This window comes from Heteronotia binoei, chromosome 11 (assembly GCF_032191835.1).
Source record: "Heteronotia binoei isolate CCM8104 ecotype False Entrance Well chromosome 11, APGP_CSIRO_Hbin_v1, whole genome shotgun sequence".
Lineage (NCBI taxonomy): Eukaryota > Metazoa > Chordata > Lepidosauria > Squamata > Gekkonidae > Heteronotia > Heteronotia binoei.
In genome coordinates, this window is record NC_083233.1 from 51293594 (window position 1) to 51312717 (window position 19124).

The following is a 19124-nucleotide window of genomic DNA, read 5'->3' on the forward strand; positions in this document are numbered from 1 at the left end:
CCCTTTGAATCTTCATGCTGCACCAGTTACATATCAGGGTAGAGACAGCTGTGGTGATGAATTTAAATATAAAATGTGACCTCAACTCTTTACTTAGTGCATCAGCTAATCTCAAATGTTGTTAATATAAGGTCTAATGATGTTTTCTCTTTGCTTTTGACCTGAGTGTTCTATTTGGTATCAGAGAGAGACATTTGATCAACTATTGGTTATGCTTTCAACTGGAGGGCTTCCATTTTTGCTTCTTGTGCCAGGGCACCAATTGTGCAACCTGACTAACTGCACCCTGAGCCCAAAACATACTATGCAGGATGTTGAGAAGGAAACCTTAACTTCATGGCCTGAAAAATTTCCTCCCTCCGCTTTTTAAAATAACATTCAGCCTGATTAAAAATTCTAGAGAACTTGGAAGTTCATACATTGTCTTTTATTATTTAGATTTGTCTTAATAAAAGCGAGTGCATTTTCTTGTTTTTGGTTTTAAACAATTTATTGGTAGCATATGGTTACAAAGCTTATCTATTTCTTAATTTTTTCTTTTTTTTCACATTAACCCATATGACATTTCCATCCCCCCTCCCTCCAATGTTGACTTCCCCGAGGTTATAAGTTCAAATCCATACTAAAGGCACTTCTGATTGCTCAAAGTTCCGTATATATATTCTTACAACTAAAAAAATGTCCAATATTTCTTTACTTTCCAAGTTTTCTCCATATATCCTTTAAATTTTCTCCACTCCCTTTTGAATATCTCTAAATCATAGTCTCTTAGTGTTCTGGTTAATTTGTCCATTTCACTCCACGATAAAACTTTCATGGTCCATTCCCATTTCTCTGGTATTTTTTCTTGCTTCCAAAGCTGCGCGTACAAAGTCCTAGCAGCTGATAACAGGTACCAAATTAAAGTCCTGTCTTCTTTTGGGTATTTTTCTAATTGTAATCCAAGTAAAAACGTCTCTGCAATTTTCTTAAAATCATAGCCCAAAATTTTGGTGATTTCTTGTTGTATCATCTTCCAGAATTCTTTCGCTCTTTCACATGTCCACCACATATGGAAGAAAGAACCTTCATGTTTTTTACATTTCCAACATCTATCCGACATTTTCTTACTTATCTTAGCCAATTTTTTCGGAGTCATTTTAATCACATGAGTTTGGGAGCTTTTCTGCTAGGAATGGGGATAGCGAGCAGTGGCAGAAGGAAGAAGAGCACAGCACAGAATAGGGTGGTCCCAGCATTTTGGATGAAGCATCTTTCTGGCCCCCTTCTCTGTCGCTTCTCCCTTTGAATCTTCATGCTGCACCAGTTACATATCAGGGTAGAGACAGCTGTGGTGATGAATTTAAATATAAAATGTGAGAAGGAAACCTTAACTTCATGGCCTGAAAAATTTCCTCCCTCCGCTTTTTAAAATAACATTCAGCCTGATTAAAAATTCTAGAGAACTTGGAAGTTCATACATTGTCTTTTATTATTTAGATTTGTCTTAATAAAAGCGAGTGCATTTTCTTGTTTTTGACTTTTAAATATTCCTGTCTTTCAAAGAAAATCCTGAAATTCCTTGAGTCTCAAGGGGGCAAGGCTTTTTTTTTTGGAGCAAGAATGCACAGGAACGCAGTTCCAGCTGACTGAGCATCAGAGGGTGTGACCTAATATGCAAATGAGTTCCTGCTGGGCTGTTTCTAAAGAAAAACCTTGCAAGGGGGTATGTTTACAATTGTTTGTGTCATTTGTTAATGACCAGTAAAGGAACATACAGCTTTCTTTAATTCTGGATTCCGGCAGAACTTAACAGTTAAGCTTTCTTATTTTAGCTCCATGCCATTCACAGCAATTGCATATCCCCCATTGTGTCTGCTTGCCTGAGCTCTGCCATGGCGGCTCCCTGCTGCATCACTGCTGAGCACAAAGGGATTCTGTTATGGCTGGGAACCGTTAATGAGTAGATGTTACTTCTATGTGATGTGATTCTCTGCCCCACCCCCCCATGAAAAGCAGCTGCTGGGGCCACATTTCTAAGGGGACACAAGCACAGGGAACGACAGGAGGGAGTAACTTCCACCTTCCCTTTTGAACTGGAAGAGTGGCTCCCTTTTAAATTGCAGCCCCCAGTGACCGTTCTTTTTTAAAAAAATAATGTTTTTTTTTGGGGGGGGGAGAAAGAATCACAAAATTACATTGTAATGTGTATATTTACCCCAATATTAACTTTATCCATTTTAAAGGTTGTCATCCTAAGTTTTTGTTCATGGTTGTATTTTGTGGGAACCCTTTCACACAATAACAGTTGACTCTAAATTGGCACAACAATGAAATATCCTCTGGGAGAGCTTGTCCAAGATACTTGAAGCAAAGAATCCAGAGCTCTTCCTATCCCAATAATTTAGGGCCTGGTCCACCAGGAACTTCACTGTCACTCTGCTGTTCTTAAGGGTAAGGCTGCCTCTGCTCTGCTCCCAAAGATGCTGTTGGACCATGAGAAGACACACATGAATCTGTCATATATTGAATCAAATCACTGGTATGTTAAGGTATACTGAATCAGAGCACAGTATGTTAAGGTGCAGTCTCATTTGGAGTACTGTATACAATTCTGGTTACTGCACCTCAAAAAGGATATTATAGCATTGGAAAAAGTCCAGAAAAGGGCAACCAGAATGATTAAAGGTTTGGAACACTTTCCCTATGAAGAAAGGTTAAAACGCTTGGGGCTCTTTAGCTTGGAGAAACATCGACTGTGGGGTGACATGATAGAGGTTTACAAGATTATGCATGGGATGGAGAAAGTAGAGAAAGAAGTACTTTTCTCCCTTTCTCACAATACAAGAACTTGTGGGCGTTCAATGAAATTGCTTAGCAGTCAGGTTAAAACATATAAAAGGAAGTACTTCTTCAGCCAATGGGTGATTAATATGTGGAATTCAGTGCCACAGGAGGTGGTGGCGGCTACAAGCATAGCCAGTTTCAAGAGGGGATTGGATAAAAATATGGAGCAGAGGTCCATCATTGGCTATTATTGGAACTGTCTGGGGCAGTGATGCTCTGTTCTTGGTGCTTGTGCGGGGGGAGACACAAGTGGAGGGGCTTCTAGACCCACTTGTAAACCTCCTGATGGTGCTTGGGTTGTTTTTTTTTTGGCCACTGTATGACACAGAGTGTTGGACTGGATGGGCCATTGGCCTGATCCAACATGGCTTCTCTTATGTTCTTATGTTCATCAAAGTCAGTACTGTATTGGAGGGAGGGGGGATTGAAAAGTCATATGGGTTAGTATTGAAGCAACGAAGGGAAATTAAGTTCTGTAACTATATGCTATCAATAAATTGGTTAAAACAAAAGTCAGTACTGTTTACTGAGACTGGCAGCAGGTCTCCAGGGTCTCAAGTAGAGGTCTTTCACATCACCTACCATCTGATCCTTTTAACTAGAAATGCCAGTGATTGAACCTGGGACCATCTGCATGCCAACCAGATACTCTACCACTTTTCTGTGGCCTCTCCCATTGATTCTTCAGCAGATATACAACAATGGGGGAACAGGTGGGTGAATGAAGTCATTTGCTTTTCTCTCTTGGGCAGTGTAGTCCTGATTCTATGTCCCCCAAGCCTGCACATCATGCAATGGACTCTGATGGGGAAGGAGCTGTGCATATGGAGAATTCTTGGTAAATGAATCTCAAGAGTAGGGTTGCAGCCTTTGGTGCCTGTCACTGTGCTGGCACGGTTTGTGTTGTTACTTATTCATCTTGGTTGTTGTTATTTATTCATTTAAATGTTTTCTTAGCTCTGCCGGTCCTCTGTAGAAATACAGAGGGGATGGCAGAATCTCTGCCCAGTGTTCTTATATATATTTTTTAAATTGGAAGAGCCCTGATGGATAAAGCAAAGGTTTGTTGATCTAGGCTTCTGTTTCCAACAATAGCCTGCTAAATGCCTCTGTGTTGGTATGGTGGTGGTCATCCTGGATCTGGTATACTGCCTCTAAATGTGAAGGTTCAGTTTAGCTAGAATGGCTAATATACCTATTGATAATCCTACCCTATTTCTGTGAACTTGTATAATCCTTTTTAATGCTATCCCATCTTTGGTTCATGACAAATTACATACATGTGTTGAAAAGAATGCATATTTATTTGGAGGCGGTAAATGTCTCTCCCAGAGCTATTGCAAAGTGCCACAAGAACATTTCTGTTGGAGTGACTGCATCATGGTAGGGATGCTGAAACTACACACAAATCCCATATAGCTGAATGCAAGAAAGCTATATTACTTAATAACATTGGTAGAAGTGTATTACCATTCTTTTAGTTAAAGCTCCACTCCATTATGTTAAGGCATCTAAGGACTGGATGGTTTTACTGTTGGAAATAGCATTTTCAGGTTTGAAAGGATGGGATCACTAAATGGTTTAGCAGTAGATTGTTCATGCTTTTCTGTTGTGATAGCTGACTTGCAGTTTCTGAAACCGGTATGAATGTAGTTCAGAGTTCCCCATCGTGGTGCTTAGGGGTGTCATTGCACCTGCTAGCACCTTTCTTGGTGCCCACCAAGTGTTTTTAGAAAGTGGGTGGGACCAGGTGGGACTAATGCTCAGTAAGACCTCTGATTTGCCACTGAAGTTTTGATTGGCTGTGTAGATTAAAATAATACAATTTCAGTGGCAGCTGCCACCACGGTGTTGGTTTTATTACCTCTCTTTCTCAGTGTATTTTTAATTTTCCCTTTCCTCTCCTGCAACTGGGTTTCCTAGTGTGGTTGGCTCAGCCTCCTTCGGCAGCCATTTTATGGTGGCACCCACCACCCTGTGTCAGAATTCCAAATGTGCTCAAGGGTTCAGAAAGGTTGGGGACCCCTGTTGTAGCTTATTTTCCTAATGTATTGTCTGTGGCATTCAGAGTATTGATATTTTGTTTAATGTATATTTATTCTTCTTTTAAGATGTCATTTGCCTAACAGTGCATTCTGCAGGTGATAAAACATTTCATGATGATAGGTAGTTTCGGCATTCTGTTCTCACAGGTTACTTGCGGAGACCAAGAGGTAGCTGCCCTTACTGTATAAAGCTCTTGTTAGGAAATGCTGGGTCTGTTGCAAAACAAATATGTTTGCACCTTTTTGCAAAAGGTATTCTCTAGAATACCTCTGTACCTGCCTATGCTTCACATTTGCGTTCCCCTCCCCCCCAGTCTATGTCATATTTGGAATTTAATTCAGGGTGTGGGAGGGCCCAAGTCAGGTGAAGCCACAGAGAGAAAGGGAACAAGTCTTCCACCTGTGCTATTTTCCAAGCATGAAGCAGTCCTAGAGAGTTGCCATCTGCCTTTTTGGAGATCAGTAAAAAGTGGGTCCCTGGAGCCGTTTTCGGTTGGGAAAATGATTTGGAGGGAAGGCTTAAGCCCCTCTTCCTATATGCCAGGATCCTCATACAAGTCAAGCATACATGTGGCTGGGAACTAAGTTTCAAGTGTGGAACGCCTGGCATATGTCTGTTTAACGGCAGGGCAGACATGGCGGGGGGTGGGGGCCTCAAAAGAACAGTATACTAAATATGTGTATCAGTGGATTTACTGCTAATGTTACATAACAATCTCAGTTTACTGCTTTTAGCAATTACGAATGCCATGGAGTATGTCATGTAATTTGGAATGGTAGATTTAAGTGTAATTCAATGTTCTGGTGACAAGAAAAATGCTCTATGCAGTCAATGCCCCACTTCAAAGACAATGTCAAGACAGTGTGCGATTGCAGTAAAAAAGGCCAACGCCATGCTGGGAATCATTAGGAAGGGAATTGAAAACAAATCAGCCAGTATCATAATGCCCCTGTATAAATCGATGGTGCGGTCTCATTTGGAGTACTGTGTGCAATTCTGGTCACTGCACCTCAAAAAGGATATTATAGCATTGGAAAAAGTGCAGAAAAGGGCAACTAGAATGATTAAAGGTTTGGAACACTTTCCCTATGAAGAAAGGTTAAAACGCTTGGGGCTCTTTAGCTTGGAGAAACGTCGACTGCGGGGTGACATGATAGAGGTTTACAAGATTATGCATGGGATGGATAAGGTAGAGAAAGAAGTATTTTTCTTCTTTTCTCACAATACAAGAACTCGTGGGCATTCAATGAAATTGCTGAGCAGTCCGGTTAAAATGGATAAATGGAAGTACTTCTTCACCCAAAGGGTGACTAACATGTGGAATTCACTGCCACAGGAGGTGGCGGCTACAAGCATAGCCAGCTTCAAGAGGGGGTTAGATAAAAATATGGAGCCAGAGGTCCATCAGTGGCTATTAGCTGCAGTGTGTTTGTGTGTGTGTGTATATATATACACACTCACTGTGTGATACAGACTGTTGGACTGGGTGGGCCATTGGCCTGATCCAACATGGCTTTTCTTATGTTCTTATGTTCAAATAAAAAGATTTAGCAAGGTTTGCCTCTGTGCTAGAGAGGAGATGGATGATATCCAGTGACAGATTCTCACCATTTAGGATATATTAGTCTCCAATTCTGGCAAATTTATTACCTTTGCCATTTCTCCCTCCCCCCCACAGTGAAATCCAAGTGGATGATAACCAGAAACCAAGCCTGCTATTCTTTTAATCTGTTAAAAACATCTTCACTATTTTGCATGTTAATTTACTGCCTACCCTCTGTATGTAGGACTGTTAATTCCATTCCTTTGTCTGACAAAGTGTGCTTGCACACAAAAGCCCGCACCTTGAATTAAACTTTGTTGGTCTTAACCAGTTTGGTGTAGTGGTTAAGTGCACAGACTCTTATCTGGGAGAACTGGGTTTGATTCCCCACTCCTCCACTTGCAACTGTGGAATGGCCTTGGGTCAGCCATAGCTCTTGTAGGAGTTGTCTGTGAAAGGGCAGCTGCTGTAAGAGCTCTCTCAGCCCCACCTACCTCATAGGGTGTCTGCTGTGGGGTGGGGGGGAGAAGGTAAAGGAGATTGTGACTGCTCTGAGACTGAGATTCAGAGTATAGGGTGGGAAATAAATCCAATATCGTCGTCTTAAAGGTGCTACTGGACTCTTAACGTTGTTCCAGTTGATTTAGTGTACATTGTATTGAGAGATTGCTGATAAATTACTGTAAAATGGGCCTCTGAGTAGGAATTTTTGTAAAAAGATACCTGATGGCATCCAGGGGGTTAACAAAGGAATCTTCAGTGTTACTTCATAGGTGGTGGATGTTTCCCTGAACAGCTTTTAACAACATATACTTCACTTGTGGGCTTTTGTGGGAGTTTAGAGTGGTGCTTTGTAAGAGATATGCTGTGTAGAGCCAAAGAGTTTCTAGGTAGTATTAGCAGGTATCAGAGTGGGGTATGTGGTTCAGAAAAGAGATTGTGCAGGAGTCTCTTGTAGGAGAACACGTTGGCCTGTACTTGGATCTCCCCTCAGCTGTTTTGGGACTTGAAAAGACACATAGAGGGACACGATCAGCTGGTCCCTCTGCATCATTAGTGCGTCTTACATCATTTTAAAATGGCTGAATTATTCTGTAAAATAGCATCAGTATTCATGAATTGGACCCATGAATGCTGCAACATCTAGTTTGCCCCTAAGATTCTTGGCAAATAGGAGAGTTATAGTTAAGTTTCTTAACTTTTATCCAACTCAGTTGGCAAGGTACAATTGTCCTTGGACTGTGTTCTAAAAGGTTAAACCCTGTACAAAGCTACTGAAGGAAAATTCTAACTCTGGAGTTAATATAATTGGCAAATGTTTAAACTAGTTTTTTTAGTTGTAGCCCCATGAAGGTCAGTCTATTTGAGGGATCACATCGCTTATCTACAGCCTAGAGCCTTTGAAAAGAATGTCCCTGAGCATGTGCAGAGAGCCTTTTGTTGTCTCTGAGCAACAGCACAAGCTTCACAATTGTCAAGTCTCCCCCCCGCCCCCCACGGAGCTATTTTGTCAACCTGAAAGATCCCTGGGATGTCACTAGGTATACTTTAGAGGTATTTTGAAGGTTGTGAAAAGTTCAGGGGGAAGTACAGGGGGATCACCTTTGACAAGGTTCTTTACAACAAACCCTCTTAGCTTTTGCTTTCCTTTTGTGGCTAATGGTTATAATATTACTAGTTGAACTATGGAAAAAATCTAATTTCCAGTTATGTGCTGCTTCTTCCTGCACACTTCATGGTTGCCATCCCACTAAACATGTCAGTGATGGGGCATGAACAGGTAACGGCTTCTGGGACTAGATGAAGAAGCTGTAGTGAAATAAGACCAGGGCTCAGAAGTACCTATCGTGGCAGAGGGCAAAGCAGGATGTGAAAGTCTGACAGAAGGAGATTGGGAATAGATGTGGAAGCAGGAGTGCTGATGGGCTAGAACCTGTGACATCATGCATCATCACTCCCTGCCTCGGTTGTGCCACTCTTCTTTTAAAAATTCTTGAGACTTTTAAGAGAAGAAAAAAGCAACCAGCTGCACAGATAACCAGATATGTGGTGCTATAATGCTGATTAGATTGGTGTTGATTATGATGATTGTGTGATCACAAAGTAGCAGACAGTTTATCTGAGGCCCTAGGGAAGGTAACTGAGCCTCTGTTTGTGGCTATAATTTGTGAAGCCTGGCTCACACTAGCTCTGTTCTTGGGTTTCGGTTAATGTATGTACATCCTTCATACACATGCAAACATCTGTTTGTAAGAAAGAGCCAATGAGCATTCACTTTATAAATGAAACCAGGGACCAATACTTAGATAAATGTGAGACTGGTATCTACATTCAGCCCTGTGAGTGTGGAATGTAACATGAGAATGATTACAAACATGGCTTTTTTATAGCAGGAACTCCTTTGCATTTTAGGCCACACACCCCTGGTGTAGCCAATCCTCCAAGAACTTACAGGGCTGTTCTTACAGGGCCTACTGTAAGCTCCTGGAGGACTGGCTGCATCAGGGATGTGTGGCCTAATATGCAAAGGAGTTTCTGCTTCAAAAAAAGCCCTGATTACAAATGTGTGTATTTAAAAAAAATTAAGTGTGCATTGTACATGGATTGTATGTGTGTCCACTGTAACTTGTAAAAAAGGGGGTGTTGTGTGTGTATGTGTATGGAGAGGAGAAGTATCTTCTACAATTTATTCTTTAGTGTTAAATCTTTTTTCATTAATACTTCAGTTGTTAAAACTGGCAATCATGGAAAGGAACAAATGTACATATTCAGCAAATATATCGTCTCTGTGTTGGGAAATAAGATTCAGAGGGTGTTCATATTGTACAGTGCTTATCATATTCCTACCACAAAAGAGATTAAATAGCATCTACTAAAGTTGAACATTTTTAAATCTGCAGGACCGGATAACTTGCACCCTACCGTTTTAAAAGAACTGGCTGAGGAGCTCTCTGCACCATTGAGGTTGATTTTTAATAAATCTTGGAATACTGAGGATGTTCCAGAGGACTGGACAAAAGCTGAAGCCAGTATGTCAGTGTATAAAAAGAGTAAACGGAATTCACTGGGTAAATATAAGCCAGCCAGCCTGCCTACCCTCAATCCTGGAGGAAAATAATGAATGGTTAAATGAGGATTCAATCATGAAGGAATTACAGGATCTTAATACTGATAATTAGGCCTGTCAACTGATTAAAGAATTTTGGCAAATAATCATCTGTATTTAAAATGATTGATTAATTAATTTTAAGTAAATTTTACAGATTACCAAAGCTTCAGTTAAGTACATTTATTGAAATAATACCAACATTTACCATTGAACAAATACAAGTTATTACATATTGTCTGAAGGGAATTCCATCTTTATCAATATCTTTTTTTCATTCCCTTTTTCTTTATCAGTATCTTTTTTTTTTCATTTGCATGCTAGGATCAAAAGAGATGCAAAAAATAAACAGTATGTCTTTAAGATGTAACCTTGGCAATTAAAATTTGCCCAAACTGCTTAAAATTGGCCCAATCAAAGTTTTAGTTAATTAATCTACTAGTTAGTTAATTAATCTTCCAGTCCGGCTTTCATCCAGGTCTTGGGGCAGAGACGGTTTGGGTTGCCCTTATGGATGACCTCCTGCGCCATCTGGATCGAGGTGGCTCAGCAGTGCTGCTCTTGTTAGACCTGTCAGCCGCATTTGATATGGTTGACCATCAGTTACTGGCTAGCTGCCTCGCCAATGTGGGGATTCGGGGGTCTGCCTTGCAATGACTGACCTCTTTCCTTCAGGGTCGGGGACAAAGGGTGGTGATAGAGGAAGAATCGTCCCAGAGGCACCCACTCGCAAGGGGTGGTTCTATCCCCAATGTTATTTAACATTTACATGCACCCCCTTGCCCAGAAGATCAGGAGGTATGGGCTAGGGTGCCATCAATATGCAGATGACACGCTGCTCTAGCTATTGATGTGTGGTCGATCCGCCTGCGCCTCAGACAGCTTGAACCTGGCACTACAAGCCGTAACATCTTGACTCAGGCTGAGTCGATTGAAGTTAAATCCGACGAAGATGGAGGTTCTCTATCTGAGTCACAGTGGTCTGGGAAAGGAAATTCCCTTGCTGGCCTTTGACAGGGCCCCAATAATACCGGCCCCTAAGGTCAGGAGCCTGGGAGTGCTCCTGGAGTCCTCTTTGACTATAGAGGCCCTGGTAGCTGCTACTGCTAAGTCTACCTTTTTCCATCTGCGGGTGGTATGGCAGTTGGCTCTTTTCCTGGAGCACCATGACTTAGCAATGGTGATCCATATTATGGTCACCTCGAGGATAGACTACTGTAATGCCCTCTACATGGGGCTACCTTTGACTCTGACTCGGAAACTGCAGCTAGTGCAGAATGCTGCAGTGTGGTTGTTAATGGGGCTCCCCCGATGGGAGCACATCAACCAGTGCTAAAAGAACTGCACTGGCTGCCTATTGAGTACCAAATCCATTTCAAAGTGTTGGTATTGACCTTCAGAGCCCTATATATCTGAAGACCTGCCTAACTAAGGGACTGCCTTTTCCCATATATACCCCAGAGAGCACTGTGTTCAGGAGGTCAAAATCTATTATCTATCCCCAAACCAAGGGAGGCCAGACTAAGCACTACATGAGCTAGGGCCTTCTCAGTGGCAGCACCGATGTTATGGAATGGTCTCCCAGAGGCCATGAGAGCCCTGTGGGACCTCTCCCAATTCTGCAGGGCTTGCAAAACCGAACTTTTCATCAGGCCTAAAACAACTAATGTGAGAGAAGGCTGCCACTGTTATATTGCTAACAATATCCTTCGTAAGACCACTAATAGAGTATTATAAGGAACAGAGAACTGAGATACGGAGAAGCTGCCTTTGTTATGAAATCTTCTTATAGCACCTAAAAATGTAGTTTTAAATTGTTTATGTGTGTTTTATTCTTTTATAATTGTATTTACATTGCTTTTATCATGACTGTTAGCCGTCCAGAATTTGCTTGCGGAGTGGGTGGCATATAAATTTAAAGTAAATAAATAAAATAATATAAAAGTGTTTCTCTCCTGATAATGCAAGTCAGCCAGGCATTACTTGGGGAAAAGAAGCTTTGCCCTCTACAGTTTGCAAATTCTTTAAAATGCAAATACAAATATGGATGATAAAAGTAACTGTTTTAAATTATAACCTCCCAGTAAGGGATGTTAAAATTGCTTTGCCTAATGAATGAACATTATGTGCAAATAATGCACTGTGCATCCAGTGGATGGTGGATTGGATGGCGCCAGCAGATAGCTGATATATAGCTTGTGATGCTGCCTCATACAAAGCAACTGTCTTGTCCGACTAAAATTCACATGCACCATTTAAAGCAGTTTTCAGCTTTTCTGTTGGTGCAGTTGTGGAAAAAAACCAGGCAGTTTTAAAAGTGCTTACACTGGGTTTCTATGTCAGTTGGGTGTCATGCAGGAAGTGAGACAATCACTTGATAATATGCTTGCACTTTATGATGCACGTATGATTTTTACCTTGGAGTCTTGTCTCCTTGGAGTGGCAGCAGCTTTCCTTGGAATCAAACAGAGAAAGGTCTTTCTCAGCTTGAGTTCCTTTTAGCTGGGGATTGAATTTGGGACTTGTGGCATGCAAATAATGGGTTCTTCTGCCACTGGAACCCATTTTAGGATTGCCACTCTTTAAGAATGAACACAGTACAAGGGCAAAGATTTTAAGCGCCAGTTTCCTAAAGTCTAAAACTTAACATTTTTACAGTATTTGATTTTTTTTTTTTTACAAATATATAAGTTGAATAGCATGGAGGGGGGGCTGATGTACCCCAAACTCAATGCTGCTGTTTAAAACAGCATCATCTCCCCCCAGCACATCACACCAACTTCCCATGTCCTCTGTCTGCAAAAGAATGCTGCTTCTATCCAGCTGCAAAACTCAGTTTTAGGGCAAAACCAGATGTGACTTTTCCTCTGAGTTCGGTCTTGCATCCTAAACCCATCTCTCATGCAGTCAGATCATAGTTGGTGGGAATTAAGATGTCAAGCCTCCTCATGGGCCTGATTTGGATTGGGACCATGACACAAGGGGAGGAGGGGCTTCAGCTTTATTCCTTAGTTCCATTTCAGCAACCTGAAACAGCCCTGGGGGAGCATTACTGGTAGGCTTCCCAATCCCCAGGTCCCAGAGGGGGATCCCCCGGTTTTACAGGCTTCCCCCCTCCCCCAGCCAGCTGGCCGGCGGGCGAAGCCCCGCCCCCACAGCCATCATGCACCTCCACGAACAATTCCCATAGGGAATGATGGGGAATTGATCCACGGGTATCGGGGGCTCTGGGGGGACTGTTTTTTGAGATAGAGGCACCAAATTTTCAGTTTAGCATCTAGTGCCTCTCCCCAAAATACCTTCCAAGTTTCAAAAAGATTGGATCAGGGGGTCCAATTCTATGAGCCCCAAAAGAAGGTGCCCCTATCATTCATTATTTCCTATGGAAGGAAGGCATTTAAAAAGATGTGCTGTCCCTTTAAATGTGATGGCCAGAACTCCCTTGGAGTTCAATTATGCTTGTCACACCCTTGCTCTTGGCTCCGCCCCAATGTCTCCTGGCTCCACCCCCAAAGTCTCCAGATATTTCGTGAATTGGACTTGGCAACTGTAATTACTGGGTTCAGTGGGGGCTACCCATGCAGTATTCAGATCCAGCTTGTTGGGTGGTTGGGGGGTGGTGGAGGTCACTGACATAATCACTCAGCCTTTGGTAGGAAGTGCTGACTTGGAAATTCCAGTTGCTAGGAGTGGCCAATAGCTGTTAATGGCCATTGAGTGAGAATTAAGCTATAAAAAATTCTAGTTCAGTTGTTCACTTCAGATAACACCACAGCATTTGTTTTGATTGTATAAGCCCTGGACATGGTAAATTTCAAGTTTCCCTTCTCCTTTGGTGGCAGCAAGCACCATGACCATGAACAAATTCAGAAAAATTGGAATACATGCTAACAATCAGCATTTAAAAATTATGTTTACATTGGAATACCTGAGGAGTGTGGCTCCATTGAGGCTTCTGCTGATACATGCTGCATCCTGACTAGCTTGAATCCTCAGAACCAAATTCAAGCAGTAACCTGGTTCCCTGTTTCCTTCTGGGGCTTAATGGCAAGGATAACCCTGACCTGGATGGGCCAGGCTTCCCTGCGCTCATCAGATCTCACAAAGCTAAGCAAGGTTGACCCTGGTCAGTATTTGACTGGGAGACCACCAAGGAATGCCAGGATTGTTATGCAGAGACAAGCAATGGCAAACCACCTCTAACCATCTCTTCCTTGAAAACTATTGCTATGTTGGTTGCAATGTGATGGGGGTGGAGGGGAGAAGCAGTGATCTACAGAATCATAAATTGCTTGGATCACATTTACCTCAGAGGCTGCCTCTGTTTCTTTATCCATCCAGGATTTTTAAGATGAAGAGCCCTTTTACATATGCAATTTATGTGCCAAGCCAGGTCTGCAAGGGTGCACAGAAACACATCCTTTGTGGAATTCTTATCCTTTGCAGCTTCACCAAAGCCTGAGCCTATCTTCCCAAAGCAGTAAAGATATTTTTATGCAAACTGGTGACCAGCTATGGGGACAGGGCAGAATAATTAGCATACTGTGCCTGCTCCAAACTCTTGGGAAAGGACAGGTTATATATCCAGTTAAATAAATTATGTAATTCACAGTTAATTTTACCCACTATCTTGAAAGTAATCACTGTTGTATTTTCATTTTATTTGTCTTTTGTGGGAAGACAACATCCCTCATGTTTCCTCAAAACAGCTTAACCCTTTTCAGTGTTCTCTGTGCTACAGCTGGCTAGCTAACTAACACAAATATTTTGAGGTCCTCTAGTCACTTTTGTTGTTCTTTTCAAACTCTCCAATTTAGCTAAATATTGAATAATAGTGAGGTTGGTCCTCCCCACATATGAGCCTGATTGTCATTTTGGGGAAATGGTGGTGATGATAGTTAATTAGTTGTGCCATATTTGATGATACACACTTTGATTCCAAGCTGCTTTTATCTGCCTGAAAATAGTACATCTGCTGCCAAGGAACATAAAGGGAATAGAAAAGGGGTAATTATTGGAGATACATTTAATAGGTTGTGTTTGTTTGCTTTGACTCTCTGAAAGTTTGCTGCGGATTATGCCAAAGAAACAGCAAAGAGAGAAAGAGGTATGATGCATTTAAAACAGATCAGCTAATAATTCAAATTAACCGTTTAATGGCAAAAGTCTATTACTGAAACACCTCCTGTCCATCTACTTAATTAAGCTGAGTCCTTTGATCTATATGCAATGTTTATTGACCATCACTTTGCATCCAGGCTGACTGTGTTGCCAACAAAGCATACTAGGTTATGACCAGTGATTGTTTACTCAAATGGCCTGGGGCTACTACTTCGTTTTCAAAGGGAAGTGAGGTTTAAGGCCAAAGAATTACTAGATAAGAAATAAAATCCAAAGTAGGAAAAAAGCAAAAGAACTGACAGGTGCCTGAAGGTACTTCTGTTGCTTCTGATGTCCGTTCAGCGTTTCCTTGGTCTGGGCCTTCCCCCATTGTCAGAGAAGGCACTTATTTCTTATTGCCTTCTTCTGGCTTCTTCTCTCGATTGGTTGCTACCTCCCTGGACTTGCCGCCAGCAGTGTTCCCAGTATCTCTGAGCCATCAAGGATGGGACATTCAGTCAGGCAGCTATTTCCACTGAGTATTTCTGATCAACATACTGAACTGCAATTAAGGACACATTTAAACCTTCAGCAGGGGAACATAACAGGCCTTTGCTGGGTACCACTGTCATCTTCTGTGTTCCAGAGGACCGGATGGACAAGAATTGTGTCAAGTTGACTGGGCACTACATCAGCTGTAAACTGGACAATAATCAATTTTGTTTAAAAATTTCCATGTGCACAATATGCCACAAATGATCAACAGAATAACAATTGTGCAAGTGAAAGGGTAGTTTGTAGGATTACATTTATTGAAAACTGATTTATATCTGTGATCCTCATCCCCCTTTGTGAGCTTGAATTTAGTGGCTGATACTAGTTTCCAGCCTGTGTATGTGTCTTGCTGTTCTGATTCCCTCATTTTCTGTTCTGTAGAGGGCTGATGTTGTACAGTGGCTGAGAGAGCTTGAGCAGGGATGTCCCTAGTTAAAATCTTGTGAAGCTGCAAATTGACCCCTAGGGAAGTCACCTTCAGCCTTTGTGACATGGGGGAGAGCCAGTTTGGTATAGTGGTTAAGACTAATCTGAGAAAAATGGGTTTGATTTCCCACTCCTTCACATGCCACTGCTGGTGTGACCTTGGGTCAGTCACAACTTCTCTCAGAGCTGTTCTCTCAAGAGTGATTCTCGAAAAGCTCTCTCAGCCCTGCCTACCTCACAGGGTGTCTGTTGTGGGGAGGGGAAGGGAAGGAGATTGTAAGCCGCTCTGAGACTCTGAGTGAAGGGCAGTGTATAAATCCAGTCTCTTCTTCTGTATGTTGATGTTTCAAATGCATTGGATGCTTCAGTTATAGTTCCTAGTTATCTGCAGTGTTGGGTAGATGTGGTGAAAAGAGGAATCTGTATGGATATATTGGGGCCTAAAGTTTTGCCACATCTGCAATGTGATCATAAAACAATATAGATGACAAGGAGGCTATGCAGGATATTTCATTCTTAGTGGCTGGGGTCATGAGGAGCAGGGAACAGGTTTAGTTCTCACTCCAACAGGTGTGAGTGTCTGCCCCTTTACTCTTTCTAGTATCTCTCATGTACTGGTTGTGATCCAGAAGTTGCCACCTGTGCTAGTTGTACCCCTGTTTAAGATAGGTCAGTTATTTTCACCTAGAGTCCATGCCTTTTCCATTTTAGTTCTCCCTTTGTGTAATAGTCTCCCTGATGACATAAGAGGTATGTTTGCCAGGGCTTTTAATTGGTGTGTGTGTAATAGACTACAGGTATCTTTGAGGGGGGTTATTTGGAATTTTATGTTATTCCGTATGTTTTAAATTGTGTTTTATAAGCTGCCTTGAATCACAGGGGAAAGCAGGATATGATTTTTTAAAATAAATCAGTGAATGGGTGCCATTTACATCTAGGGGTAAAGTTAAAGTGTTGCACGCACAGAAGCATTGCACTGAAAGCAAAACTAGCCTTCCCAGTGATCCTGACTATTCTAGCTGTCTCTAACAGAACCCTGCAGGGTGAAGTGGTCTATATGACCTCAGCATACCCAAGTACATTGCAGGCCTTGCGACTGTCCCTCCACACCCCTTCTCTGTAAACTAACTGTGCATTCCTAATAGTCATTTATGGAGTTTAAAAATCTACAGAAGAGCAACAAGCATATCTTGCAAATGTTTCCAGTTATCATGACCCACCCCACAGCAGTCTTTGTTTTCTGTTGCCTGATTTGTCTGTAATTCTGTAGCTGAAAACCCCCAAGTGTTACTGCCTTTTAGAATTTGGGAAGTTTGTCCTCATTACAGATTAAGGTGATAGGACTGGAAATTCAGTAGGTAACGGATTCATAGGTAGATTTGGAAGAAGAGGAATCTGGGGCCATCAGGAGGCAATTGTATATATGCAAAATGAGAAAGTTATATCCTTGAATACCAGAAACTTCAACCTATTTTGAGAAGATTGGAAAAATGCTGACTAAAGGATCAGGTTTTTCTTTGCAACTTTCAGGGTTAGTTTTTAACAAATGCTGTTAATTCTATGGAAATTACTTGATTATGCATGTGAGGCTTTGTTATCTGAATCGTGTCATGTTTGTAACAATGTAATATTCCTGTTAAAAAAAATCCTTGCTATTCTATATTTTTACCTTTTCCAAATGAAGGCAAATGTTATCTGTCCAACAGGTGATTCTGACTGGGGCTAATTTTGTATGAGGAGTTTGTCTGTTGGGTTTAATGAAGGTTTCTGTTTGCTCACACAGTTGAAGTAAAAATTGAAGTTGTGCTGCCAGAGAAAGAGAGAACCAAAGAGGAGATGTCGCCCAATGGGAAAGCCAGCCCTATCATCTACAAAGCCAATGGGACTTCACGGCATTACCAGCTGGAAGAGCACCCTATTGCCATGAACCCATACCGGAACCTGAAGGATGTTGTTGAAGCCTCAGTTTGCCATGTAAAGGACCTTGACAATGGGCAGTAAGTGTAGAACCACATCTGCATTTAGAGTTAAAGAGTCAAAGGGTTATTGTGTGTTAAGTGCTGTCAAGTTGCTTCTAACTTAGGGCACCCTTATAAATTAACAATCTTCAAAATGTCCTTTCTTTTAGCAGCCATTCTCAGGTCTTGCAACTGAGGGCTGTGGTTTCTTTTATTGAGTAAGTTCGTCTCATGTTATGACATCCTTTTTTCTTGCTGCCTTCAACTTTCCCTAGCATTATTGCTTTTTCCAGTGATTCCACTTATTTGTCTTTTTGGAGGTCCACCGTATCGAAAAAATCTCCTCCAACCCCACATTTTAAAGGAGCGTACTTTCTTCTCCGCTTTCTTCATTGCCCAACTTTCACACCCATACATAGTAATGGGACATACTAAGACATGAATTAAATTAATCTTGGTCACCAGGAACATTAAGGTCATTAGTAACTCTAGCAAAGTGTCTATCAGTGTGGCTTGATGTGCGCATGCGAAACGTTGTACTTAATTTTATTACAGTCATAGATCAGCCAGTGTGCTTGAAACAAGGGCTTGTGTAAAACAAAGAGGCCTTTATTGTGCAGTGTTTCTCTCTGCACTTTGCATACCCCTGTAAGATTTTGGTCAGTGAGTCCAGGCTACCAACAACAAAACAGGAGGGAAGATATTTGCTTCACTGCAACAACTCCCCAGGTGTAGTCCTTAGAGGAAGGGATGGAGATTGTTTACTCATGTGCAAGAGAGGGCATTCAGTGACACCATTAAAGTTGGAGCAAAGCCTTCTCCCTATCCCTGCTGTGATTACAGTTCTAGCATGGTTGTCTATTATAGCAAAAATAAACCAAAGTCTGTTACAGCAATAAACCAGAGTCTTATGGCATCATAAAGAATGAAGAATTTTATTCCAGTATACGCTTGTAAGGATTAGAACCTCTTGCATCACATAGCTCTTTAGTCACCACCGCCATCTTATTCTCAGTGCAAGTACATGACAGTCTGCCACCATGATATCTTTTAACAAGAAGTGCAGATATGGTCAGATATCAGCTTGGTCATAGAATGCAGTGAAGCCTGTTCCTTTAGCACTGAACAAAGGATGGGGTAGGGCGGGTCTGCCCCCTTGAAAGGTGTACAGTGGTGGAATCTTTAGAGGTCCTTGCTCAAATAAGTGGTGTATCTTTATCATTGCTGGAGCTTTTGACATTCATTGTGTAATGTCTGAGGTTGAGTAAGAATAACTTTTAAGCTCAGATCTTCCTGGGTGTGGAGCAAGAACAGTAAAGTCTGGAGCTGGGAGCAATCCTGGTGTGTTCTTGGGACTGAGTGTGCTGTACTAGGGCTCCAAAGCAAACAGGAGCATGCATCATCAGCACCCAGATCAGCCAGGCTAGGTCTACATGAACATATATGAACATATGAAGCTGCCTTATACTGAATCAGACCCTTGGTCCATCAAAGTCAGTATTGTCTACTCAGACTGGCAGCGGCTCTCCAGGGTCTCAAGCTGAGGTTTTTCACACCTATTTGC

The 19124-nt window shown here is 41.8% G+C and overlaps 1 protein-coding gene across 6 annotated transcripts in view; it reads left to right on the forward strand.

Annotated features, from left to right (window-relative positions):
- Positions 1-19124, forward strand: part of AIFM3 (apoptosis inducing factor mitochondria associated 3) — a 61549-nt gene that overhangs the window by 13476 nt on the left and 28949 nt on the right. For 3 of the 6 annotated variants that reach the window (XM_060249775.1, XM_060249777.1, XM_060249776.1), the window contains 2 exons: positions 9316-9483; positions 17386-17599. In XM_060249775.1, the coding sequence (XP_060105758.1) occupies positions 9316-9483; positions 17386-17599 (382 nt within the window). The remainder of the gene's footprint in view (positions 1-9315; positions 9484-17385; positions 17600-19124) is intronic. The other 3 variants (XM_060249778.1, XM_060249780.1, XM_060249779.1) reach the window with 1 other exon arrangement.